At 42.1% G+C, this 26,991-nt stretch overlaps 1 protein-coding gene across 5 annotated transcripts in view; it reads right to left on the bottom strand.

Annotated features, from left to right (window-relative positions):
* Positions 1 to 26,991, bottom strand: part of ARHGEF25 (Rho guanine nucleotide exchange factor 25) — a 360,287-nt gene that overhangs the window by 28,994 nt on the left and 304,302 nt on the right. For all 5 annotated transcript variants that reach the window (XM_056562582.1, XM_056562583.1, XM_056562584.1 and 2 more), the window contains 5 exons: positions 24,982 to 25,083; positions 14,178 to 14,311; positions 8,371 to 8,437; positions 1,983 to 2,086; positions 1,275 to 1,344 (listed from right to left, as the gene is read on the bottom strand). In XM_056562582.1, the coding sequence (XP_056418557.1) occupies positions 1,275 to 1,344; positions 1,983 to 2,086; positions 8,371 to 8,437; positions 14,178 to 14,311; positions 24,982 to 25,083 (477 nt within the window). The remainder of the gene's footprint in view (positions 1 to 1,274; positions 1,345 to 1,982; positions 2,087 to 8,370; positions 8,438 to 14,177; positions 14,312 to 24,981; positions 25,084 to 26,991) is intronic.

Raw genomic sequence — 26,991 nt, 5'->3', positions numbered from 1 at the left:
CGAACGGATACTATATCCCCACCCAGGAAAGACTAAAGAGAACACTTTATGTCAAAAAGAGGCCATTTGGATATCGAAGCTGCGAGCCACAGAGGGACTAGGTCTCAATGAAAAAAACAAACGTAATGCTTTCATTTCATGAATTGTTATTTATTCATATTTATCAGTAACCCATCTTTTTCTCATTAACATTATTATTAACAATATTCATGTATTCTGATATGTATTGTCCCCCCTAATTCCTACGAGGGACTTATCGTTTTGCATCATCTGTTTCACCTTAAAAAACTTTTTTTCTACCTTTTAGCCAGAATCTTAAACATATTTTTTCCGCCGTAAATTTATGGCACATTATCCCTTACCTTCTAAGATTTCTTGGCACCTTATTGTGATATATGCACCTTAAATTAACATAATTATTATACATTATTTTCCTGAGCGTTGGATTTTATTGATTGTAACATATCCTCTGCTCTGATGCATAGTCACATGTTTTCATCTATCTCTCCTCCCTTGTGCATTTTTTGTACGTACGTACCTTGCACACACCTGATTGTATTAACTCACTCACGTCACTATGACAGGTTCCGGCGCACTTCACCCAGCAGCGTGAACAAGCAGACTTACTGCAAAACGATTCGTCGCTTCTGGTCAGCTCTACGGAGCTGATGTCCGCTCCCCCTCCCTTCCCTCCTGTCGACATGTACAGCACCGATGAATAAACTTCACTTCTTCTGAAAATATACCGTGGTGCAGCGTATTTTTTCTATTTTCTGTTCACTACGTCTTGCAATTTCTCCGCTTGCACCTCCACCTATTTTCACACCTGGTCCATGTTTGGCATTACAATTTTTTTGCATAAATAATTTTTTTGCATTTTTTGCCTTCTGCGTTTTTCCATTTTTATTGGCTCATCTGTATTTTTCTGTGCTCACCTGTGCCGGGTTGCTTTTTCTATACACACGTATAGACAACCATTAATAACCTCACTGATAGCATGCTAAGGTGTGTAAGTGTACAGATTTCTGTGCATTGTGCTCATGCTGAGATATTTTTAATATTTTGTCTCCATTTTATCATGTTCATATCATTACCATGCCTATCCCTCTTGTGAATTCTATAATTTTACAACTTTTTCTTTTTGGTATTCCAATCTTAATGTTAATCCTAATTAAATAATTAATTAAGAAGTAATGATGGCTAATGTTTATGTAAACTTATAGATTACTATCATGTGACCTGTACCAAACATAATAGTATTAGGCAGAACTTACATGTTTTATGAAGAGATGTGCTAATCGGTTTGGATCCTCAAGGCACTTTTGAAGTTCACCAAGGAAATAGCTGTAATGTAACAATACATGAAAAGTCAGTATAAGACATAAGTAACAATTTAGTTACAGTTAAAGTATGAAATTACCATGGAAAATATAGCTAGATCAGTGCGAAACCAAATAACATTCTTGCAGATATGATTCATTTTTGTGGCTAACCATAATAAATGATGTTATTCAACACGCTTTCAAGACAACTTGGATCTCTTCATCAGGATATCATGCCTGATGAAGTGACCTGCTGTAAGTTGTCTTGAAAGCTTGCTATACATTGAAAGCTTGCCCCTCCATTCATGTCTATGGGAGGGGGCGTGATGGCTGTCACGCCCCCTCCCATAGACATGAATGAACGTGGCCGTGATGTCACGTCCCTGTCTCGGATGCATCTCCTGGCACAGAATGCTGGGGCGGGGGGGCTGCAACGTGATTACAGGGGTCCCCAGCGGCTGGACCCATGCGATCATACATCTTACCCCCTATCCTTTGGATATTTGATAGCATGCAAAGATTCCTATGGCTCACAATTACTGATAAACTGGTCCATTAGAGAGGGGGGAGGGGAGGGATCTTTGCTATTCTTTCTAAAGGCCCCCCTATTACCTTGTATTTTATATTAACTGTATATGTAATCATGCATTGTCCACCTACTCTTTGTGCCAGTCGTATATCTGGTGAATATTTCCAAATACAATTTTGTCTTTTCCCGTCATGTCCTCAGGAATTCCTTGAGCACTCATTGTAGCCATATAACCCTACAGAGAAAATGTGACATTCAGTAAAAGTTGGAACATAATAAACAATCTATAATGAAAAGAAAGACAAGTGTACAGATCCCAGAAAGCACCTGAAGATTAGGCTTGGGTTACACAGCGACGTTTCTGGGCATCATTAACAGTGAAATGTTGTGCTGCTAAATTGCAATTAAAGGAGTTCTCCAACTGAAATTTTTTTTCTCCCGCTGTGGCCGGGCTGTAAAACTCTACGTAATAAACTTTCACTTACCTGCCTATGATCCCCCGTTGTTCCGATATCGCCGTCCCATTCTCCGGTCCCAGTCTCTTCCACTTCCTGCGGGTCGGTGACTTCACTCTGTGCTCAGCCTATCAGCGGCCGCAACGGGCCATGGCTGCTGCCGCTGATAGGCCAATTGCAGAGTGAAGTCACCGACCCGCAGGAAGTGGAAGAGACCGGGACCGGAGAACGGGACGGCGATATCGGAACAACGGGGGATCGTAGGCAGGTGAGTGAAAGTTTATTATGTATAGTTTTACAGCCCGGCCACAGCGGGGGTTAAAAGTTTTAGCTTAGAATACTCCTTTAATGTTATCGAACCACAAGTTAACACGACTGTGACTATAGTCATCCAGGATTCCAACCAAAATTCATGAGCTGAATCATCCCTGAAATTTTTCTAGAAAATGAAGTATTTCTCACAGAAAAGGATTGCAGTAACACATGTTTATTCCCTTTGTGTGTATTGGAACTAAACCAAAAAAGGGAAGAAAAAAAACCAAATTGGACATAATGTCACACAAAACCCCAAAAATGGGCTGGACAAAATTATTGGCACCCTTTCAAAATTGTGTAAAAATAAGATTGTTTCAAGATAGTTTTTTTCCTCCTTTTTTGGTTTAGTTCCAATACACATAAAGGGAATAAACATGTGTATAGCAAAACATGTGTTACTGCAATCCTTTTCTGTGAGAAATACTTCATTTTCTAGAAAAATTTCAGGGATGCCAACATTTACAGTCATGACTATATATATATATATATATATATATATATATATATATATAATTTAAAATAATACACAAAAAACAAAGAAATATTTAAAACAAAAATAACATCTATTTTAGATGTTATAAGTATGCAGGTGCAACCTGCTGTAGCTGAAATATAAAATATAAAATAAAAACAAGAAAATGACAGCAGCACACTGCTAGCACTAAGATACATGAATAATATGACACTTTTAAAATTTGAAAAATAGAGGTTCTTAGCTTACCATTTGACTAAACAGAGTGTACCATCCCACCACGGTAAGGTGACCTCATCGTGATGAACCCTACACTATATATATGCTTCTCTTGGGCTCTAAGTTTACTTTTTTTTTTTTTTTTAGCATGTAGGATCCAGCTACTCCCTGCTTAAAATTACCAAGTGGAATTGGCAGATCATACATGTCCAGAAACTGTAAGCTTAGTGCTAGCTCAAGAGAGACTTATCCATGGCTCAAATCCTCCAAGAATGCATGGGAATGAAGTTCCTGCACTTTTTCCACAGCAAAAACACTGATCCCTTTAGCAGGAATCCTGCAGGACCAGCACTGAGAGGAAATCTTGAGTGAGTTCCCACGCTTTTTTCCCAGCTCTTGACCCCCTGGGCATATCTATAGTGTAGAGCCTGTCCCAGATAACCTTAACGTGGTGGGATGGTACAAACTATTTGGCCAAATGGTAGGCTAAGAACCTCTATTTTTTCTCTATAGCGGTATTGTAAAATGTGTTATATCTTACATGTATCTTAGTGCTAGCAGTGTGCTGCTGTCATTTTCACTATTTTGCTTTCAGGTATCCATGTAAAAAGTGTTTCCTTTACAAATAATAGCAACTGCCTAAGTCTATCCATATTGACAAAACAATGAGTAATTGCAATATTCTGATTAAAAAAAAAAAAACTTTCCATGAGGTGAAGAGAAGAAAAAAAAACTTTTAAAACATTCCAAGTTTTGAAAAGCCTATAGTCAAAAATACAGTATGATGTGATTAGTCATGGCTATCTCAGACCATGATACAAAGAGCAGTCAGTGAATGTTCCATGCTATGATTGACCTGGTTGTTCTGTGCATGATCCGTGAACAAAGGAGCATAAATATCCCAGTGGTTGCATGAGGCTGCACACATCCCAAAGGGCTTACTCTGGAGCACTATATCCCACCATGCTCCTTCTTTCCATTAGCTCCATCAGCCCTATTTTCTGCTTGTGTTATATCAGCTGGCTCTGTTTGTTTCTCTTCTTCTCTGTTTGTTAGAGGGTAATAACTAAGTCTTCTAGCACTGAACTGCTTAGGTTGTAAGGCGTTTGCTCAAATTTTATAAATTACTGCCATAATAGAGACCACTATATATATATATATATATATATATATATATATATATATATATAACCACTATACTTATAGCGGTACACCGCCCCTATACATCTTATCCCCTATCCAAAGCATAGGGATAAGATGTCTGATCATGGGGGTCCCACTGCTGGGGACCCCCGCTATCTCGGCTGTGGCAAACTTTGTTCCGTGCCGGATGACTGGCGATGCAGGGCAGAAGATCGTGCTGTCCTGCTCGTGCCATCATGGCCATGCGACCTCAATGCAAGTCTATGGGAGGAGGCGTGATGGCTGTCATGCCCCCTCCCATAGACTTGCATTGAGGGGGCGTGGCCGTGACAACACGAGTGGGGCGTGGCCGTGACATCAAGAGCCTCCGGCACTGCACCCAGCGCTCTAAACGAATGACGGGTGCAGCAGGGATATTGCGGGGGTTCCCCGCGATCAGACATCTTATCCCTTATACTTTGCATAAGGGATAAGATGTCTAGGGGTGGAGTACCCCTTTAAAGTCATCCATTTTTGCATAAAAAGGGTATTCTACAGAAGGTACATTGGAGATTGTGCCTGAAAAACCTCTTTAGAAAGCTTTTGGTGAGCAGCTCGACAGCAAGAGATCTCATGATATACCTTCCTGGTTGACAAGCACCATTCCCTGCTTCCAGCTTTCACTGATCCATAAATGTTGTAATGATTGTAGTTGGAGAAGTATGCCTCCCGTTACAATTTGGGGAATCAGCTTGGGAGGATAGTAGGTCCCCCATTACCTCCAATGACAATCGAAAACTTTGAAATACAGCAACTAGTGGACCAACCTCCCCACAAAAAAAGCAACATGCATTAGACACAAAGCCTTGAATTTTACATGGTCCTTACTGTACACAGTACTGTAGCAGGGTTATAAGCTTTGTATTCACAAGTACAATATCCTTTACATAATTGATGAACAAGATTTGAAGCTGCAGATTAAAAGCTATGTTTAGTCATTTAGTTTACATTGAATTTTGCAGCATAAAATCTGCTTCTTGAAATCCTTCACATTAAATATGTGCAGGATACTGTACGCGTGAATACAACCTTAGGGTAGGGTCACACATAGTGGAAATGCAGTGTATTTTACACTGCGTGAAATTCGACGGGTAGAGGGATATATGATGTGCTATGAGTAGACACACAGGGCTTTCCCTGCCGCAGCCCTGTGTGGGCAGTAAGGTTTGGAGGCAGGGCCAGCACACCGATGTAACTGTGATGTGCAGGCCCGCCTTCAAACCTTATTGTACACAAAGGGCTGCGATGGGGGGAAGCCCTGTGTGTCTGCTCATAGTGCATCTGCGGCATATGTCACACAGCATGAAATACACTGCGTATGTGCTGTGTGTGACCCTGCCCTTACAGTTTCACAAATTGGGAACAATTTATTAAGCTGGTACACCAGTTTTCAGGCATACAATAGTAGCACAAAATTTATCAAGAGGTTTACGCCATTTTTTATGCCATTGATGCTATTTCTTATGCCGTTATGGCATAAGAAATAGCAGTCATGATAAGTTCCCCTTCATAGTTACTTTTATGATTCACATGCATTTGTATGCAGAATCTGAAACAAATAATGTAGATTTGAGTGAAGGCCAACTTAGTATTCTCTAGGAACCTCCTATCATTTATTTATCAGAATGATGCCCTAGGGGACCGCACATTCACTTTGTAGAGACATACTTAAATACAGGAGATATCCAATGCATTCAGAATGTTTTCTGGCTCGATAACTTTTTAAACAGTTTATGTTTTAAACTTGTGCTAAAATCTTAAAACAATAAAGTTTCACTCCCCCCATCAATCTGCCCTCGATACCCCATTATAAAAATGTGCAAAAAGAATTTTAGAAACCTTTCTAAATTGATTAAAAAAGGAAAAACAAAAATCTAGCATGCACCAAAGTATTCAGACCCTTTGCTATGACTCTTTTGGCTCTGGGTTCTTCCATTTTTTTTGATCATCTGAGATGTTTCTACACCTTTGTTGGAGTTAACTGTGGTAATTTAAGCTGACTAAACAGCATTTGAAAAGACACAGTCCTGTCTATATAAGATCTCACAGCTGACAATGTATATCAGGGCCAAAACCAAGCCATGAGGCAAAAGAACTGCCTGTAGAGCTCAGACACAAGATTGTGTGGAAGTTTTGGGGAAGGGTACAAACAAATTTTGGACTGTTGCGCTGAAGGCTACACATTTCCTTAATGGAAGATGTTTTTAACAACCAGGGCCCTTCCTAGAGCGTGCTGCCCCAACAAGCTAAGTAACCTGGGGATTATAGTCATGCAAAAGAGGTGACCAAAAACCAAATGGTCACTCCAAAGAGCCTGTGTGCCATCACTGCAAGACTCCACTAATGTTGGCTTTACGGTGGAGTGGCCAGAAAGAAGAAGCTTCTGCTCAGTTAAAGACATGTGAAAGCCCATCTGAAGTGTGTAAAAAAGACTTTTAGACTCTGATAAACAATATTCCCTGAAAACCAATATTGAACTTTTTAGCCAAAATTCTAAGCATCATGTCTTGAGGAAACCAGGCACTGCTCATCACCTGCCAATACCATCCCTACAGTGAAGCATGGTGGGGGCAGCATTATGCTGTGAGGGTTTTCTTGGTGGCTGGCATGGGAATTCTGGTTAGGGTTAAGGCAAAGCTGAATAGAGCAAACTACAAAAATAGTCAGTCTTAATAAAAGCCTAATCCAGAGTGCACTGGACCTCAGATTGGGCTGAACCCACACCTTCCAACAAGGCAATGACCCTAAGCACACAGCCAAGACAACACAGGAGCGGCTTCGGGAATGTTCTTGAGTGGGCCAGCCAGAACTCTGACTTGAACCCAGTTAACCATCTCTGGACAGATCTGAAAATGGCTTTCACTGATGGTCCCCATCGACCTGACAGACATTGAGAGAATCTGCAGAGAAAAATGTCAGAAAATCCACAAAATCATGGTGTGCAAATCATCCCAAAGAAGACTGGAGGCTGTAATCTCTGCCAAAGATGCTTCAACTAAGTACTGAAAAAGTGTCTGAATACTTATGTCCATGCAAGATTTAAGTTTGTTCTTATCAATAAATCAGCAAAGATGTTTAACATTTTGATTTCACTTTATGGGGTATTAAAGGGGTAAATTTGTAAATTACTTCTATTAAAAATCTTAATCCTTCCAGCTCTCTGCTGACATCTCTGTCCATTTTAAGAACTGTCCAGAGTAGGAGAAAATCCCCATAGCAAACATATGCTGCTCTGGTCAGTTCCTAAAATGGACAGAGATGTCACCAGAGCTCATTATGTCAGCAGAGAGCACTGTGATCCAAAAAGAAAACCATTTCCTCTCTAGTATTCAGCAGCTAATAAGTACTGGAAGGATTAAGATTTTTTTAATAGAAGTGATTTACAAATCTGTTTAACTTTCTGGCTCCAGTTGATTTAAAAAAAATTTTTTTCCCTTTAAGTGCATAATGATGGGAGACACTTGGGTTTGTGCAACATAGCAAAATCTGAAAAAAGAGAAAAGGTCTGAGGATTTTCTGAATATATCATAATTAAAAAAAGGATTCAGTTTTTATCAGAATGTACAAATCTCTTACAAATGTAACTAATGGTTACAACCAGGGAGTTGTACATAAGCAATTGTCTGTTACAGCTCAAACGTTTCTGCTGCCTCCTATTTTTCACTATAATTCAACACAGTTGTCAAGCATATGGGACAAGCAATAGCATAGGATTGTATTCACACAATGTGGTAGTGACGCAGCAGATCAGTGCCCAACCAAAGCATTATAATCATATTTAATAGATAAGAACCATTTATTAAGGATCAATCATAGCAGACTTTATGTACACCATATATACCAGCATACTCTATATACAGAAGTATATAATCTTACCTCTACTATTTGACCCAAATCGTCAACATACATTTTCTCAGTTTCTATTAATTCCATTAAGACATACCTGTAATGAAGAGCGAGGAGTCAAAGTTTATTAACCATTTAGAAATGTGGTATAGCATGAAGGGGCAAGTAGTAATAGTATGGTATCATCCATTAGTTGGCTCTATGGTTTACGGGACTATCACAACTTGTCACAGCCAAAGCTTTGGTACAATACCCTATCATAGGAAGAACACATGAAAACATCAAGTAGTTTCCCACGACTACAGAAGAATAAGATGCTGACTATGAAGACGCAACGTGTCCAGAAATGATGCAGACGATGGACACCAAGGAGTAGCCCTAACCTAGGTTCAACTGCGGCTACTATATCATTCCCCTGCCTGTGCAGATCTACTGGCAACCTAAATTCTAAATAGGGCCAGGGACCCCCAGTCAGTCCAGCTCATAGGAGTTGGGAAAGATATAAAGGATGCTTTGGGTTAGCTAAGATCTGGCAGTGGATTTAATGTACAGACTACACAGTGTAAATCCATAAGAAATCATAGTACAATGCATGTAAAATCGATCCATGCATAATAATGTACTATACAGTCCCATGTAAGTGGATGGTTTGAAACGTATTCAGCAGAATCTAGGCACAGTCTGTATTTGTCCTGTCTGTTGAGACAATGCTGAAGATTTTCAGCGCAAATGAGATCCACCGCTAAATTCTGCAGTAAGAATCCCCACAATATTTCATAGTGAATTTTACAGTAGTTTAGATTTGTTGGCTTTTTTCACAGTGTAGTTTCTAGGCGGTGTGTAAACCTAGCAGTGTGTCTAATGCTGCGCAAAAAGTAATATTAGACATCAAGCTGCTACTGAAGTGAGATCTACTGTGTCATATGGAGAGCAACATCACTGCCATTAATAGATTGACAGGGTGTCTTTAAATATGTCTGAAGAAGGTGAAAAAAAGGGGGGCGCAGCAGCCTCAACCTCCTTTGCAGTGGCCCTAAGGCTGGCATTCCACACATCTTTTTTTCCCTGTTTTTTTGTGGGGTTTAGTGTAAGCGTCTATTTTTTGGCATTTTGTTTTCTGCAGTTGTCTTATTAAAAGTCAATCATTAAAAGTCATTCATTCATGTGACTCAATGGTTCCACTGAAAACATTAGGGGATAAACAATGGCAGAAAAAAAAACCAAATTTAAAACCAATAAATCCATAAACTTCTTAAAAAAAAAAAAAAAAAAAAGGAAACATAATGTGCCCAGATTTATCAAACTGTGTGAGAGAAAAAGTGGAGAGATTTTTCCACAGCAACCAATCACAGCTCGTGTGATTGGTTGTTGTAGGGAAATCACTTCACTTTTTCTCTCACACAGTTTGATAAATCTGGGCCCATAACCTTAACATACTGCAAGTTTGGAAAAATAACCCTAGGCCTAAAAATGACAGAAAGGGGTGAAAAACACCAAAAGAAAAAACAACACTTAGTTTTCCATACTTCCCTATTAAAGGACATCTGCAGCGTTACAAACACTTATCCCCTATCCTCAAGATAGGGGATAAGTGTTTGATCACAGGGGGTCCGAATGCTGGGGCCCCCGGCGATCTCCTGTACGGGGCTGCGGCTCTCCCGTGCAGGGGGCGTGCCAGCCGCAGCATGACGTTGTAGCCGGCACGCCTCCTCCATACATCTCTATGGGAGAGGCGGGAAGGCAGCATTCGTGCCTCCCCGCATCCCCCATAGAACTGTATAGGGACGGGGAGGAGATGGGGCGTCACCGTCGACCTCTAGGTCAACGCTACGCGCCTTAGCGCTCACCATGAGCGCTAATGGCAGCGCCCCGTTAGGGAGATCGGGGGGGGGTCCCAGCGGTCGGACCCCCTGCGATCAAACACTTATCCCCTATCCTGTGGATAGGGGATAAGTGTAATGCCGCTGCAGTTGTCCTTTAACTCTCATTTTTATTATTATTTTTTTTCTTAGAATTTGTTTTTCAGCACCTAATAACTCTAGTTAAGTGACTTACAGTGCATTACCTGTGGCCCTGCTGTTTTAACCCTTTATGTGCATCTCATATGGGTGGATCCCAATGTTCTGCCATTGAGCACTACTACTACTATATAGAAATAGCAGTGCCATGTTCCTGAAATTGCCCTTATTTTATTCAAAAAAGTTACATTTGATATGTTTAATGTGCATCTACTTATGTTTGGTACAGTAACACATCAATAATATACGGTAACCAAGTGTGATTACAAACGGAAAGCCACAGATAAGATCTAATCACAAACTTAGAACTACTACACTGACAAAATCAGCTCTGCTATATATATATATATATATATATATATATATATATATATATAAATAATCTTCCTGTAAGTTTGTCTATAATACTGAATAAACGGGAAAGGCCACTCATTAATTGCAGCTATCTGGAGGGTCACGCTCCCTTGTTCTTTAAATAGAATTGGTACATGAATGTCATCACTTGCAGATCTAATGGGATGTCTGGCTGCAGTGACACCAGCCATTAAACACAGGGCACAGTAATCTCTGCTGCCAGGCTCAGACCACGCTCCCAGTCAGATCCTGAGGTTGGTGGGTGAGGAAAGAACCAGCGATCAGTCACGTCCCCCGGAACCCCCTCCCATCGTCAGGGCATAGGAAAAATCCTCCAATAAGTCTCTGTTTTTTTTTCCTCAGTCACTTATCAGCAGACCAGCATTTCCCTCCGTACATACAATCAACCCAGCCAGCCATGGCCTTTACCATACATAACACTGGCCCTAGGGTTCTCCATTATGAGGAGTGTTTCCCCTCTACTGTGCTGTTCCTTATTTTTTCCTTATTTCCTCGTTATATTTGTTTCTGGGGAAGCAAATGTCAAGCAATAGGCTCACCCATCTTTCTATTAGGGCTGGGCGGTATGACCAAATGTGTGTATCACAGTATTTTTTAAACTTTTGGCGGTTCCACGGTATATAATGGTATTTTCTAGCCCCCCCGCCCCCCCCCCCCCCATATTAATTATGAGCCCACATCCCAATCGGGGTAAATACTCACATATCACCTGCAAGTGCTGCCCTCCTCGTCCTGTTTGTTGCGGCCGCCGGCGCTGACACTCTATACTGTGCGGTATCCCTATGCCCGGGCTGCAAAAGGTAAACAAAATAAACTTTAACGCACCTACGTCGGCCTTACGCTTGGGACGGGAACGTAGGAGAGCTGTCAGCCTATCACCGGCCGCAGCAATGTTCCGCTTCGGCCAGTGATAGGCTGAGCCCACTGTCATGTAAGTAGCTCTGGCCGGCTTCTTACATGACAGTGGGCTCAGCCTATCACTGGCCGAGGCGGAACATCGCTGCGGCTGGTGATAGGCTGACAGCTCTCCGACGTTCCCGTCCCCAGGAAACAAGTGAGGCCGTACCGGACCAACAGGAGGTGAGTTAAAGTTTTTTTTGTTTATTTTTTGCAGCCCGGGCATAGGGATACCACACAGTATAGAGCAGTGGTCTCCAATCTGCGGACCTCCAGATGTTGCAAAACTACAACTCCCAGCATGCCCGGACAGCCAACGGCTGTCCGGGCATGTTGGGAGTTGTAGTTTTGCAACATCTGGAGATCCGCAGGTTGGAGACCACTGGTATAGAGTCTCAGCACTGGCGGCCGCAACAAACAGTACGAGGAGGGCAGCGCTTGCGGGTGACATGTGAGTAGTACCCTGATGGGGACAGCGCAGCGCTAATAATTAATTGGGGGGGGGGGGGGCAGAACAGAGCTCGGAGGTCACATATAATTAGTTCCCCGATGTGGGGACAGCGCAGCGCTGGGCTGATAATACATTCATTCCCGAGGGGGAGGGGCCAAACTGGTATTGTGGTATGGGTTAAAATTCATATCATGCAGCACAAAAATTTCGGTATTCGGTATGAACCGGTATACCGCCCAGCCCTGCTTTCTATACAGAAGAAGCATAGATTTACCTGCAGCCCTCTCAACTTTTTGAACAAAGATAGAAACGCATGGTTGACTGTATAAAAGATGCATTTTTATATGTACTTCTATATGCCTGAATAAAATTTTACATACGGGGTACTCCGCCCCTAGACATCTTATTCCCCATCCAAATATAAGTGCAAAATTCTTTGGAATATAACAATTTTAGGCTTTAAATGTGCACCAAATGATGGAATAATATGCAAGGTGGGGCCTATTAAACAGTCGGAACCAAAAGTTTATATCTATTTCCTGGGTCAAAAAGAGGGATTCTTCTGGAATCTGGCACTAAGGGCCCTATTACATGAGATGATTATTGGCCAATTAGGCGGATATCGCTAATAGGGCTAGCCAGATGCATACATTTATTCGTCATCTGATCTTTCCACTTTCACCTGCTGTTGGCCGCACATCTCCCCGTGTAATGTGTTATGTGCGACCGACAGCTGATTGCAGGTAAGGGCCATATAAATGATACAGCGGTCGTTCAAGCAGCGCAGCCACACAACTGATCAAGCCCTGTGAAGGCTCTGTAAGTGAGCACTGACCACCAAGGTGAGTATTTGTCTACAGACGGGCTCGGGCCATTTAATACGGCCGTAAGACATTAGCAGCAGATCTTTTAAGCCCTGTAAGTTGTGGTCTCCATTGATAAAATTAGTTTTCCTAGCACATCCTAGAGATGCTCATTTGGTGTGAAAGCTACGGAATTTGGTAGCCAAGATATAACCACCTTAAAGGGGTATTCCAGGCAAAAACTTTTTCATATATATCAACTGGCTCCGGAAAGTTAAACAGATTTGTAAATTACTTCTATTAAAAAATCTTAATCCTTCCAATAGTTATTAGCTTCAGAAGTTTTCTGTCTACCTGCTCAATCATGATGTCACGTCACGGGAGCTGTGCATGATGGGAGAATATCCCTTGCATGATGGGAGAATATCCCCATAGGAGCTGGACAGCTCCCGGGACGTGAGTCATCAGAAAGCAGTTAGACAGAAAACAGCAACTCAACTTCAGAGGCTAATAACTATTGGAAGGATTAATATTTTTTAATAGAAGTAATTTACAAATCTGTTTAACTTTCCGGAGCCAGTTGATATATAAAAAAAAGTTTTTGCCTGGAATACCGCTTTAAGCTCTTTGTTCTGTTCCTAAAAACCATTCAGCAGATGACAATATACTTCCGAAAGATGCAACAGGTAAGAGAGGGTGAATTCACACTTTAACCATTAAATAACTCACCTAGTAAAGGGGTAAGTCTGCCGGGTGGACAAACCAAAAGTCAAGTGTATGTCAATGTACCCTCAAGCGGATGGTGCAATCCAATAAGAGAAGCCAAGGCAAAGTAGGCTTTGGCAGGGAATATACTTAGGGAATGAAGACCCACAGCAGCACAGACATTGCCTAAGTTAAAATTGGTATTAAAGTCCTTTACAAGAGTATTAACCCACAAGGCATGAACCAAAACCACCAAATGCCTGTTTCAAGCATGTTGTGCCTCTCTGTAACAAAATAAAGTTACTTATTGTACCAAAAAGCTTCTGGGATATTCCAGTAGTGGACAAGCCCCTTATATATTGCCATTAGAGAATACCAGTGCCATGAAGGGGTCTATTTCCACTTGCTGCCTTATATATCCCACCCAATGACAGGTGTGATTGTAATGAGATAATGATATTCACTTCACTTGTATTAATATTATGGTTAATCGCTATGTCTTAGTATGTTTAGATAAGATATATACATCATGCATATACAGAATATAAAATTATCTGCCCCCCATATACCCAAAATGGACTCACTTACATACTCTTTTCTAAGGCACTCTTCCTTTCTTCTTCTGTTTCTTCAGGGGGATAGGAGGAAGCAACAGATGTTGATGTTTCAGAAGCTATAGACTCATCCTCCTTGGAGTCTGAGAGGTAGGACGTTTGCAGATCCTGAAAAGTAAAGAGTCATCTATCTAGGTCAATGAAGCAAAACATTTTCATGGCATTGCTTATCCATTTATCAGCGTGATGTGCTGTCCTGACAGTCTTGCAGAAGTATGAAAATCTTAAAATGCTTATACTCCTCGCCGAGTACATACATTTCAAAAGAAAGTACACATATCACTTTTCTCATTTTAAAGGGGTATTCCAGGAATATTTTTTATTTGACTATGCTACACGGGCTGTGAACTTAGTGTAGTTCATAATATAGTGTCTATACCTGTGTGTCACGGTTTTCTCACAATTCTTCTGTGATTTTCACCCCAATATTTATTTTTATCAGCATACAAAATGACTGTTGTCTCAGATTTTTCCCAGCTTGCAATGCAGCCGAGACCTGACTCACTAGTCAGCTGATGACAGGGAGCCTGTCTGCTTCAATGGGTGGAGTGATCGCTTGGTAGGAGAGAGATCAATCTGCAAATAATGCAATAGCTGTAGGCACCCTGACTGAAAAACACAGGTCTTTTGAATGGATGCAGCTCATTTATGTTTCAATGGGTGGGGTGGCTGATGTGTGGGAGGGAGGGAAATTTTATTATGGGATTTGTAGGCAAAAAAACTCAAACAGGAAATACTAGTTCACAAAAAGCTAGCCACAGTGTTATGGTAATCTCACAACATAGCCATTTAGCCCCAAGACAAGTGCAGATCCTTCTGAAGCATGTCCATTTTTGTCTGCCAGGTACGTACTAAAATCCCTTTATGGTAGAGAACCCCTTTAAGGTCTTTTGCAAACAATGTCAGTACATGCAGCCACGTGAGTGAAATGGTGACCTTCTTGACTAGAAGTAATGTTGAATGCAATGTTGAAATGTTTGGTATGGTTCATGCATATGTATTGCCAGTCTTAATAAAAAGATTTGTGGGACAAAGATGCCTTAACGTAAAAGGATCTTTTTTTTAACATCCCATATTTAACAAACTCAAATGTATAGAAGACCATATACATTTCTGCTATAAATTGTGCCAATTTTCTGGTGTTTATTAGATTTAGTCTTCCAGCTCTATTTCTGAAAATAGTGTGAACTGCACAAAAGTAAAAAATGCACAACATTTTTGTGCAAAATGGAGCTTGTACATAAATGAACAATATTTGGATCTGAAGAAAACTGGGTAAGGCTGCATTCACATCTCGTTTTTACGTTACGGGTGCTGGATCCGGCTGGGGGAGGGGCAAACCAGGCTCTTCCGTACCCCAGCCGGACCAGCACTGAACTCTATTTAATCCAATGAGCCGACCGGAGTCAAACGGTGACTCCGGTTGGCTCATTTTTGACCCGTATGTGGTTTCCTGACCGGACCTAAAACCGTAGTATACTACGGTTTTAGGTCCGGTCACAAAACCGGATACTGGTCAAAAATGGGCCGACCGGAGTCACCGTTTGACCCAGGCGGCTCATTAAAGTAAACGGAGTTCAGCGCTGGTCCGGCTGGGGTACGGGTGAGCCCGGTTTGCCCCTCCCCCAGCTTGATCCGGTACTCGTAATGTAAAAACGAGATGTAAATGCTGCCTAAGATAGATTCCTCCTACCACTTTTTCTCTGTAACCGATCTGAACTGACATTCTCATGAAGGAGCCGATAAAGACTAAGGGTATGTTCACACGGGCGGATTTATTTGCGGGTTTCCTGCTGTGTATTTGAAAGGGGGCTGGCTCTTTGCAGTTGTCCGCAGCAGATTTTCCGCTGCGGAAAATTCGCTGCAAGCCCCATTGAAGCCAGTAGGGTCTGCGGCGGATTTTCCACAGCGGAAATTGCGCTGCGGAAAATCTGCTGTGGACAGCTGAGAAGAGCCCACCCCCTTTCAAATACGCAGCGGGAAACCCGCAAATAAATCTGCCCGTGTGAACGTATACTTAGCAATTTTATTTAGAAAACACAAATGTGAACCTCTCTTTGTACTGTAGTATCCCACATAGGCTGTGGAAAGTAAAGGGTAGAGAGTATGTGCATTCTGTTATGTATTACTCAGTGGACTCTACAGAGAATAGATCTAGTGAGTATAGACACATAAGGTAATTGCCTCTCAGTCCTATGCATTATTGATCAGCACAAGAAATGCTGGCAGTGGAGACATTCTGGTAAAAAGTATCTGTCAATGTCATAATAGCTTTCCCAAAGTAAGTACAAGCAGAAGGCTCAGGGGATTTAAGAGCTTGTGTTTCATAAAAAAATAAAAAGAAGAAGAAATACAGTATAATAGTATACAGCTTCCAGGTCTGGCTAGTTACATCTCTATATACCATCTTAACAATAGCAATATCACAACATGATATTTTACTGACGTGCCAGGTTTTCGTTTTCATTTAATAATGATCTAAAAATCTTGTGTTCACAGGGGATGTGCGTCCAGCAATGATAAAATGTGAACGGCGGCCTGCACAAGAATCAAGCCGTGTAAAGCCTCTACGACATATGCGTCAATCTAGCACAGTGTTTCCCAACCAGGGTGCCTCCAGCTGTTGTAAAACTACAACTCCCAGCATGCCCGGACAGCCTTTGGCTGTCCGGGCATGCTGGGAGTTGTAGTTTTGCAACAACTGGAGGCACCCTGGTTGGGAAACACTGATCTAGCTGGTCATGGTTCCTACTGAGCCCATGCATCAGTCAGCCCCTCTAGTCATCTTACCTGTACACTTAAAGGGGTACTCCACTGGAAAACATTTTTTTTTTTTTTTTATCAACTGGAGCCAGAAAGTTAAACAGATTTGTAAATTATTTCTATTAAAAAATCTTAATCCTTCCAGTACTTAGCAGCTGCTGTTATGATCCACAGGAAGTTCATTTTGTTTTGAATTTCCTTTCAGCCTGACCACAGTGCTCTCTGCTGACACCTCTGTCCATTTTAGGAACTGTTCCTGTGGATCATAACAGCAGCTAATAAGTACTGGAAGGATTTAGATTTTTTAATAGAAGTAATTTACAAATCTGTTTAACTTTCTGATACCGGTTGATTTAAGAAAAATAATAATAATGTTTTCCAGTAGAGCACCCCTTTAAAGGGGTTATTCAGCCAACCTGTACAATTAAAGGGGTACTCCACTGGAAAACATTATTTTAAAGGGGTTATTCAGCCAACCTGTACACTTAAAGGGGTACTCCACTGGAAAACATTATTTTAAAGGGGTTATCCAGCCAACCTGTACACTTAAAGGGGTACTTCACTGGAAAACATTATTTTAAAGCAGTTATCCAGCCAACATGTACACTTAAAGGGGTACTCCACTGGAAAACATTATTATTATTTTTAATCAACTGGTGCCAGAAAGTTAAACAGATTTGTAAATTACTACTATTAAAAAAAAATCTTAATCCTTCCAGTATTTATCAGCTGCTGTTATGATCCACAGGAAGTTCATTTCTTTTGAATTTCCTTTCTGCTCTCTGCTGACACCTCTGTCCATTTTAGGAACTGTCCAAAGTAGGAGCAAATGCCCATAGAAAACCTATCCTGCTCTGGACAGTTCCTAAAATGGACAGAGGTGTCAGCAGAGAGCACTGTGGTCAGACAGAAAGGAAATTCAAAAAGAAAGAACTTCCTGTGGATCATAACAGCAGCAAATAAGTACTGGAAGGATTAAGATTTTTTTATAGAAGTAATTTACAAATCTGTTTAACTTTCTGGAGCCAGTTGATTATATATATATATATATATATATATATATATATATATATATATAAAAGTTTTTTCCTGGATAACCCCTTTAAGATGCTTGAAACCAACTTTATACTAAGTATGGGAAACCAGACATTTGTACTTTAGTTGTAATAGGAGTCATATTGTAGGAGCAGGATCTAATATGCAGAGATGATACCCGCCAGCCATGGTGATTGCCTATATAGGACATGACCCATGTATAAAGGAGTAGTTTTAATGAGTAAAGGTTTGGGAAACAAATCCGAGACAGACAGTCTGCCTAGACCAAGCAGTAGATCTTGGCCTTGGACCTACCGTAAGTTCTGAATAATTAATGTGGACATATTGCTCAGCTATTGTAAGCAGAAGAGGGTCTGCAGGTGTGAAGGAACTCAGTCCCACCACAGGGATGTCTGACACGTAAACCATCATAGACTCCAGTAATGTAAAATCTCTCATATACAACATCAAGTACATGTTCCAATATATTCAACAACATTACAGAGGGGTCAGTCATAAATCCAGGATAACTGGTTTATTAACTTTGTATTTTCTACATTTTAATTTTATGAATATGACAGATCTACAGTCTGGAATATTAGCCTCATGCAGTTACAGTCCGTAATCTTTATTGTTGTAATCCAGACCATTGTAATCCCTTCTATGCTTACCACATTAACTATACATGAGGGATAGATACTGACTATGGACAGTAACAGTAATAGCATAACCACATGAATTAGTCATGTTATATTGCCGGTTGTCATAGGATTTCCATATATGGCTGCTGTCACACAAGATGGGGTTTTGTAGCTGGAGCATAGTGTTTGCCAGGAGGCAAATTACAATACAATACAACAGAAGTGCAGGGCGTTCAAACCAAAATGCAGACATGAACCATGAAAGTAATATATACAAGGTGTAGTTACCTTTATAGTGAAAGCATCATTTCGGGTAACTTTTTAGGATAGGCTGTCCTGTGTGTGTACAGGAGGAGTAGTGCTATGTATGTGTAATAGTTTTAACTATGGTTGCATTCACACCACGTTTTGTACATACGGGTGCCGGATCTAGCAGGGGGAGGGGCAAACCGGGCGCTCCTGTACCCCGGCCGGATCAGCCCGTGACTCCATTTACTTTAATGATCCAACCGGAGTCAAACGGTGACTTCGGTCGGCTCAGTTTTGACCCGTATGCGGTTTTTGACCGTACCTAAAACCGTAGTATACTACGGTTTTAGGTACGGTCCAAAACCGCATACGGGTCAAAACTGAGCCGACCGGAGTTACCGTGTGACTCTGCTTGGATCATCTCCATTAAAGTAAATGGAGTCACGGGCTGATCCGGCTGGGGTGCGGGAGCGCCCGGTTTGCCCCTCCCGCCACTGGATCCGGCACCCGTATGTACAAAACGTGGTGTGAATGCAACCATATATGTGGAATTTTTCCACCAGTTTTCTGCTCTAATTTTAAGTTGTCTCTGAGGTGTTGGGGGCAGCATAGTCTATATATTGTCTCCCATACACTGCACACACAAAAATAAATCATGCTCCCCTATATCTCTATAGCACACTCAGCAGCATGGAGGACATTATAGAGTTATACTGAGCAATGCTAGCAGTAAAACAAGCACTGAGGTGAGATATCTTACTGTAAACCTGGAGACTCTGTGTGCCTCTGGCTCTCTCCAGCCCCTCCCCTCGCCATAGACAACAAGTAATATGACACTTCAGTGAGCTGCTAGTGTATCCCCTCTTTCAAGACAGATTTGAGCTGTTTTAAAAGTTTAGAAAGGAAAGGGAGCAGTAGGGGGCCTGAAAAGAAAGGAAAGAGGCTTATTTCTCTGATAAGATATAATGAAAAGTAAGCGCTCAATTTAGAAATGATCCTGCTATAAACATTTATTACCCACTGGATAAGAACAAATACAGTATATCAACATGACTGTTGCTGTAGTACTCAAAATCTTCTCCAGGGGTCCAAACAGCTACAGAAGGTAATAAACTGAATGCTGTTTATTTCAGTTATGTTTACCCCGTACTTTAAAGTTACAACCCATACCTGCTAACGTTCAAAGCACCACCATGGAAACTGTATATTTACTGTATAGAACTATATAACCAAAAATTATGGGCATGAATAGATCTGTGTGTGTCTCTTCAAATGTAGTGCCTCTCATTTATGTCTTATCATAGAAATATGTAATGTAGAAGTAACTCCACCAAGTATGGGCGCTGAAATTGACCGTGAGGACTGGCGAGGAGACACAGCTGAGGTTTCCAGGATCACACGAGGAAAGGTCACCAGTCAAGCATAAAACAAGTCCTAAAAACGTTGCCATTCATTTCACTCAAGGAAGCTGTACATGAAATAAGAGAGCCTGTAAAGTGAATATTGTGTCCATCCTTGTACCTGCTCTACATCACTGGAGAGAGAAAGACTATTTCTTAGGAGTATCAATTATGCAAGAAAAATGCCTAATAATATTCTTCGTTTTCTACATAAAAAAGAAATAAACTGATATGCAATAGGAAAATTCTTGAATAAAGAAGAACATTTCTGAACAGACACAAAACCCAACATCAGTAAAGCTCAATCACAGCGTATAAAATATGCAATATGTTATCTTCAAAAGAAGGTTTCCATAGCAACTAAACCGCTGAGCAATGTGTTGCAATTTTACAGGAATGGCTGCCTTCTGCATCACAAGTGTGAAAAGTAATTTTGTATGCGACAAAAAAGAAAAAAAAAAAAAGTCTTGTAAAGTTCTAGAGTGAAGTTAGTTTTAGAGACAGAAATAATATGATAGCAATCGTATCATATAACTGTATTCACTAAAGAACGGAAAGATTGTAGCTAGCACTGTCGTTGACCAACAAATTCAGCAAGTACTTGGCAGGTGAGGATACTCAGGTGGCGGTACACGCTCCAAACAGATAGATAACAATACATATTCACATAGCAAAGAAAAATAGCGGAGCTCACGGGACTTATTCGGTTCTAGCAGGGAGGCGTCGGATGCCTTGGGGGGAGCTCAGAGGTGCGCCGAACAAAACTCTGCACAATAGTAAAATCCTAAATCTTTATAAAGTATTCTCAAAGAATTTTGCGCAAAAAAAAAAAATCTATTTTGGCAGGAAAAGTATCGGCCACATTTTCAAAGAGCTTTGTGCGCGGTATACACTGTTCATGTCAGTTTTGTAGAAGTGGGCATGACCTGTATATTGTCTGCTATACATGATATTTTCAAAGGGGTGAGAGTCCAGTTTACATCAAAAATATCATACCAGCTTTTTGATCACAGAAAGGGTTGTAGTTTTATTGTTTTTGCTTTCTTCTCATTTTAGATACGTGAATGTGGAGGACTACGTCAGATTTTGCGGATTGCGATGATGAACAGCGTTTTTTTAAATGTCAATAAAAGGGTTAATGAGGGCTGTGGGGGGAGTGTATTTTTTTGAATAAAACATTTTTTTCAATGTATTGTGTTTTTTATAATTGAATTTTCAGACTTAGTAGTGGAAGCCGTCTTGTAGACAGAATCAATTACCAAGACGGGGCTTAGTGTTAGCCCCAAAATCAATTAGCGGTAACTCCCAATTATTACCCTGGTACCCACCGCCACAGGGGTGCCGGGAAGAGCCAGTGCCAACAAGCCCGGAGCATCAAAAATGGCGCTCCTGGGCCTAGGCGGTAACAGGCTGGCGTTATTTAGGCTGGGGAGGGCAGTAACAATGGTCCCCGTCCACCCTGTTAACGTCAGGCTGTTGCTGCTTGGTTGGTATCTGGCTAATAACGAAAAAATGGGGGAACCACACACTTTTTTTATTTATTCATATAAAAAAAATATGCATAGGGTTCCCCCTATTTTCAGTATCAGCCAGATACAGTTAATAAATGTGGACAGACTTTGCCCATGATGGGAGTTATAGTCCAGGGGCTGAGGTACAGATCGCATCGGGTTATTCTCCAGAGACCTGCTGCGATCCGCATTTATTAACTGTAAAAGCCGGCGGCACATGTGGCTACACTGCCCTGCCCGCCGGCTTCTGTATACGCTGTCACATTTCATAATCCCCGCCGGAACACGGGAGCTCTGATTGGTGAATAGTTTTCACCAATCAGAGCTCCCGGCGGCGAGTATTATGAATCATGAGCGTTGTATACAGGAGCCGGCGGGCAGCGCAGTGTAGCCACATGTGCCGTCGGCTTTTACAGTTAATAAATGCGGATTACAGCGGGCCTCTGGAGAATGAACCGGTGCGATCTGCCCCTCAGCCCCTGGACTATAACTCCCATCATGGACAGAGTCTGTCCCATGATGGCAGTAGTTGTAGTACCAAAGCGCTGAGGGATGGCACTTGCACATTCCCTGGCTGCAGGGCTTTTAGGACTACAACTCCCATCATGGACAGACTCCGTCCATGATAGGAGTTATGGTCCAGGGGCTGAGGTGCAGATCAAAGCAGGTCATTCTCCAGAGACCCTCTGGAATCCACATTTATTAAGTTAACAAGCTGGCGACACTGCACTGCCCGCCGGCTCCTGTATACACCGCTCAAAATTCATAATCACCGCCGCTGGGAGACAAGAGCACTGATTGGTGAATAGCTTTTCACCAATCAGAGCTCCCGTCTCCCGGGCGGCGATTATGAAATGTGACAGCTGTACACAGGAGCCGGCAAGCAGCGCAGTGTAGCCGCCGGCTTTTACAGTAAATAAATGCAGATCGCAGTGGGTATCTGGAGAATGACCCGGTGCGATCTGCCCCTCAGCCCCTGGACTATAACTCCAATCATGGACAGAGTTCTAACTGTCCCACAATAGTCCTGCAGCTGCGTTACTCTGTTTAGACAAATTTTCTTAACGTTTTTCTTAACGCAAAAATACACTACCAAAAATGACACGTAGGAAAGTGTTCTACCGAGACAGCGGGGGGATGCAGGAGCAGTCCCTCAGCGCTGCCGTACTACAACTACTCCCATCATGGGACACACTCTGTCCCATGATGAGAGTTGTTGTAGTTTAGCAGTGTTCGGGACGGCTCCTGCATCCCCCCGCTGTCTCGGTAGAACACTTTCCTACGTGTCCTTTTTGATGGTGTATTTTTGAGTTTAAAAAAAACGTTTTTGCGCAAAAAAATGCATCTAAACAAAAAAACACACATGTTAAATTAGTATCCACTATAGAATGCGTTCCACAATACACAAAAAAATAGAGTACTTGCTTTTTGCTCTATCAAAAAAGACTGCGCAAATTTTTGTGCAAAAAAAATACACAAGAAAAAGGGGTAAACTCAATGATAAATCTCCCCCATAGAGTTAAAAACTATTATGGCTTGGGTTCCCCAAGAAGCACTGCCATACAGAGGAGACAGGTTCATAATACAGCTTTGTCATCTGTTTAAGCCTTTTAACCAGGCATTTCCAAACTGGGTGCCACGACATACTAGTGGGTCGACAGCAATTCCAGGTGTGTAGCGGGACCGTCTGGCCCTGCAGCAGCCACTTTAAATCATTGAGCAGTGGTGGTTGCTAGACTGACGAGTGATGCCTCTGATGTTGCGCCGCAGAGCGGGAGGACATTAGTTAGTACCGCAGAGGACGCCACTCGTCAGACACACTAAGACTGCACCTGAGCCTGGTGAGAAATGCAATGGCACAGTGGGGGGTCAGAGAAAGAAGGAGGGGGGTATGATGTAGCACAGGGTTTGTTTGTGGGGGGAGGGGGGGATTAAGGGAGGATGAAATGGCACAGTAGAGGATCAGAGGGAGGTGGGGAGGCATAATGTGGCACAGGGGTTGATGAGGGGGGGGACAGGAGGGGATAAAGGAGTGAAGAAATGCCACAGTGGGGGATCAGAGGGAAGAGGAGGGGGTATGGTGTGGCACAAGGGTTGATAAGGGGTAGAATTGAAATGGCACAGAGGAGTATAAAGGGGATAAAATGGCACAGTGGGGGATCAGGGGGAGGAGGAGGGTATGATGTGGTACAGAGTTTGATAAGGGGAGGATTGAAATGGCACAAGGGGGATAAACCGGGGGATGAAATGGCAATGAGGGGATCAGAGGGGGGAATGATGTGGCACAGGGGGTGGTCAATAGGGGGGGGGGGGGGGGAGAAATGGCACAGGAGAGGTTCAAGGGGGAATCATATGGCACAGGAGGATTCAAGCGGAGGAGGAATGAAGTGGCACAGGGGGGATCAAGAGAGGATACCAAAATGGTACAAGGGGGGGAAAAAATGGCACAAGGGGTGATGAAGGGGGATGAAAAGGTACAGGGGGTGATAAAGGGGGGGATAAATGAGTGGAGGACACTTTATGTGTGAATACACCATATTTATGTGAATACACCATATTTATGTGAATACGCCATATTTATGTGAATACGCCATATTTATGTGAATACACCATATTTGCTGTTGCATATTTTACTACCCATTGATGTCAATAGGTAGAAAACTGTGCAGCAGTGAATATGCAGCAAAATACGGCACATGTGACCCTACCATAAATCTGTAATCTAAGCCTCTGGTCATGGAGGCACTAACAGCTTTTAATATATTGCCAACAACAGAACTCGACAGTGACCAGAAAAATCCAACAAGTCAGATGACGTTATTTGTAGAGATGTATATTCATGCATGTCTAGCATCCTATTTGTATAAAAAGTGCTGACAAACAGCAACATATGATTAAATCAGAACACAAAACGGCAGCAGAAACCTACCAGTGTAGATCTTCAAGCACACTTAAAAAAGGGGGGAAAGAGAAATGTCAAAACCACAAGCCAAAGTCTTGGCACAGTTATAAGTGGTAATGTGTTCCACAACCGTAAAAACTACAACTATAAAATATGTCATTTATTATTCTGATTTGCATTTGTACTCCAGAAAGCAGTAAGGTAACAGCTCCTATGATAACTTTACCCCAGTGTACACTGTCTGGAATACAGCAACCTTAGATTGCGGGGTACTCACCTTATTATTGAGTTCGGTTGTTGTCGACCCTTGAAGCAGGTCACACAGAAATGATAGGTCGGGCAAGTTATGTTTGTCTGGATTTTCTTGCTCTTTCCATTCCTACAAAATATAAAAGAGTTCAGAAGATTATTATTCTGTCAACACTTTCCACCACCAGTCATCAGAGCGGTCCCTGGCCACTTCTCCCCACCACTCTTGCTTTACTTGATAGATCTCTCCCTGTTTGGGTAAAGGAAAATTCCTATCAGACAAGACTGGTGAAGTGGGTTGAAGCCGCTGGGGACCATCCTGATGAATCGTAGCTCGAGCAGAATGAAAGTTATGAAAGGTATGTCATACAATATGTTGGCAGATAAGAACCTGGCCCTATCTAATATGTAGGATGGCCTTATACCTATCCCATACATGCTAAAACTCCTTCATGCATGGAATAGACTTCCTGCCACTTCTGCAGGAAGGCTATTCCATGCATCCACTACTCACTCAGTTAAAGGGGTACTCCGGTGCTTACACATCTTATCCCCTTTCCAAAGGATAGGGGATAAGATGCCTGATCGCTGGAGTCTCGCAGCTGGGGACGCCCGTGATCATGCACGCGGCACCCCGTTTGTAATCAGCCCCCGGAGCGTGTTCGCTCCGGGTCTGATTACGGTCGACGGCAGGGCCGGCGGCGTGTGACGTCACGCCTCCGCCCCCGTGTGACCTCACGCTCCGCCCCTCAATGCAAGTCTATGGGAGGGGGTGTGACAGCCCTGCGGTCGACTGTAATCAGACCCAGAGCGAACACGCTCCGGGGGCTGATTACAAACGGGGTGCCAGCTGCGGGACTCCAGCGATCAGGCATCTTATACCCTATCCTTTGGATAGGGGATAAGATGTGTAAGCACCGGAGTACCCCTTTAAGTAATACTTCCTGATATTATTACATAAACCTTTGCCCATTTTAATGTAAAACTATGTCCTCTTGTGGTAGTTTTTCTTCTTTTAATTCTCCTCTCCTCCTTTAATGTGTTGATTACCTTTATGTATATAAAAGGTTCTATCATATCCCCTCTGTCTTGTCTTTCTTCCAGGCTATACAGTACATGTTTAAGGGAAACTCCACTGGAAAACTTTTTTGTTAAAATCAACTGGTGCCAGAAAGTTATACAGATTTGTAAATTACTTCTATTCAAAAATCTTAATCCTTTCAGTACTTATTAGCTGCTGTAAGCTTAACAGGAAGTTCTTTTCTTTTTGAATTTCCTTTATGTCTGACCACAGTGCTCTCTGCTGAAACCTCTGTCCATTTTAGGAACTGTCAAGAGTAGGAGCAAATCCCCATAGCAACTGCTTTGAACAGTTCCCGACACGGACAGAGGTGTCAGCAGAGAGCACTGTGGTCAGACAGAAAGGAAATAGAAAAAAAAGAACTTCCTGTGGAGCAAACAGCAGCTGATAAGTACTGGAAAGATTAAGATTTTTGAATAGAGGTAATTTACAAATCTGTTTAACTTTCTGGCACCAGTTAATTATTTAAACAAAAAGGGTTTTCCAGCAAGGTCCTTTAACCTTTCCTGGTAAGTTTTATTTTGCAACCCATGTGCTAGTCTAGTATCTTCTCTGAACTCTCTCCAACGTATCTATAACATTCTGGAGATACAGTACAGAACTGTACACAATACTTTAAGTGAGGTCTCACCAGTGTTCTGTACAGCGGTATGAGCACTTCCCTCTTTCTACTGATAATACCTCTCCCTATACACCCATAAGCTCTTTCCTCTTTCTACTGCTAATACATCTTTCTATACACCCATGAGCACTTCCCTTTTCCTACTCTAGGGTATGACTACAGAGTAGTTTTTCCCAACCAATGTGACTCCAGCTGTTGCTTTTGCAGCCGTTGGCTGTCTGAGGAGCTGGAGGCATAGTCGTTGGGAAACACTACGGCTATGTTCACATGGAAGAATGTCCGTGCGGAATTCCGCTTGATTTCAATGGCATTCTGCTTTTCTGTTCACACGGCAG

The sequence above is a fragment of the Hyla sarda genome, chromosome 2 (genome assembly GCF_029499605.1).
Source record: "Hyla sarda isolate aHylSar1 chromosome 2, aHylSar1.hap1, whole genome shotgun sequence".
NCBI lineage: Eukaryota > Metazoa > Chordata > Amphibia > Anura > Hylidae > Hyla > Hyla sarda.
This window is presented reverse-complemented; position numbering and strand designations above follow the sequence as displayed.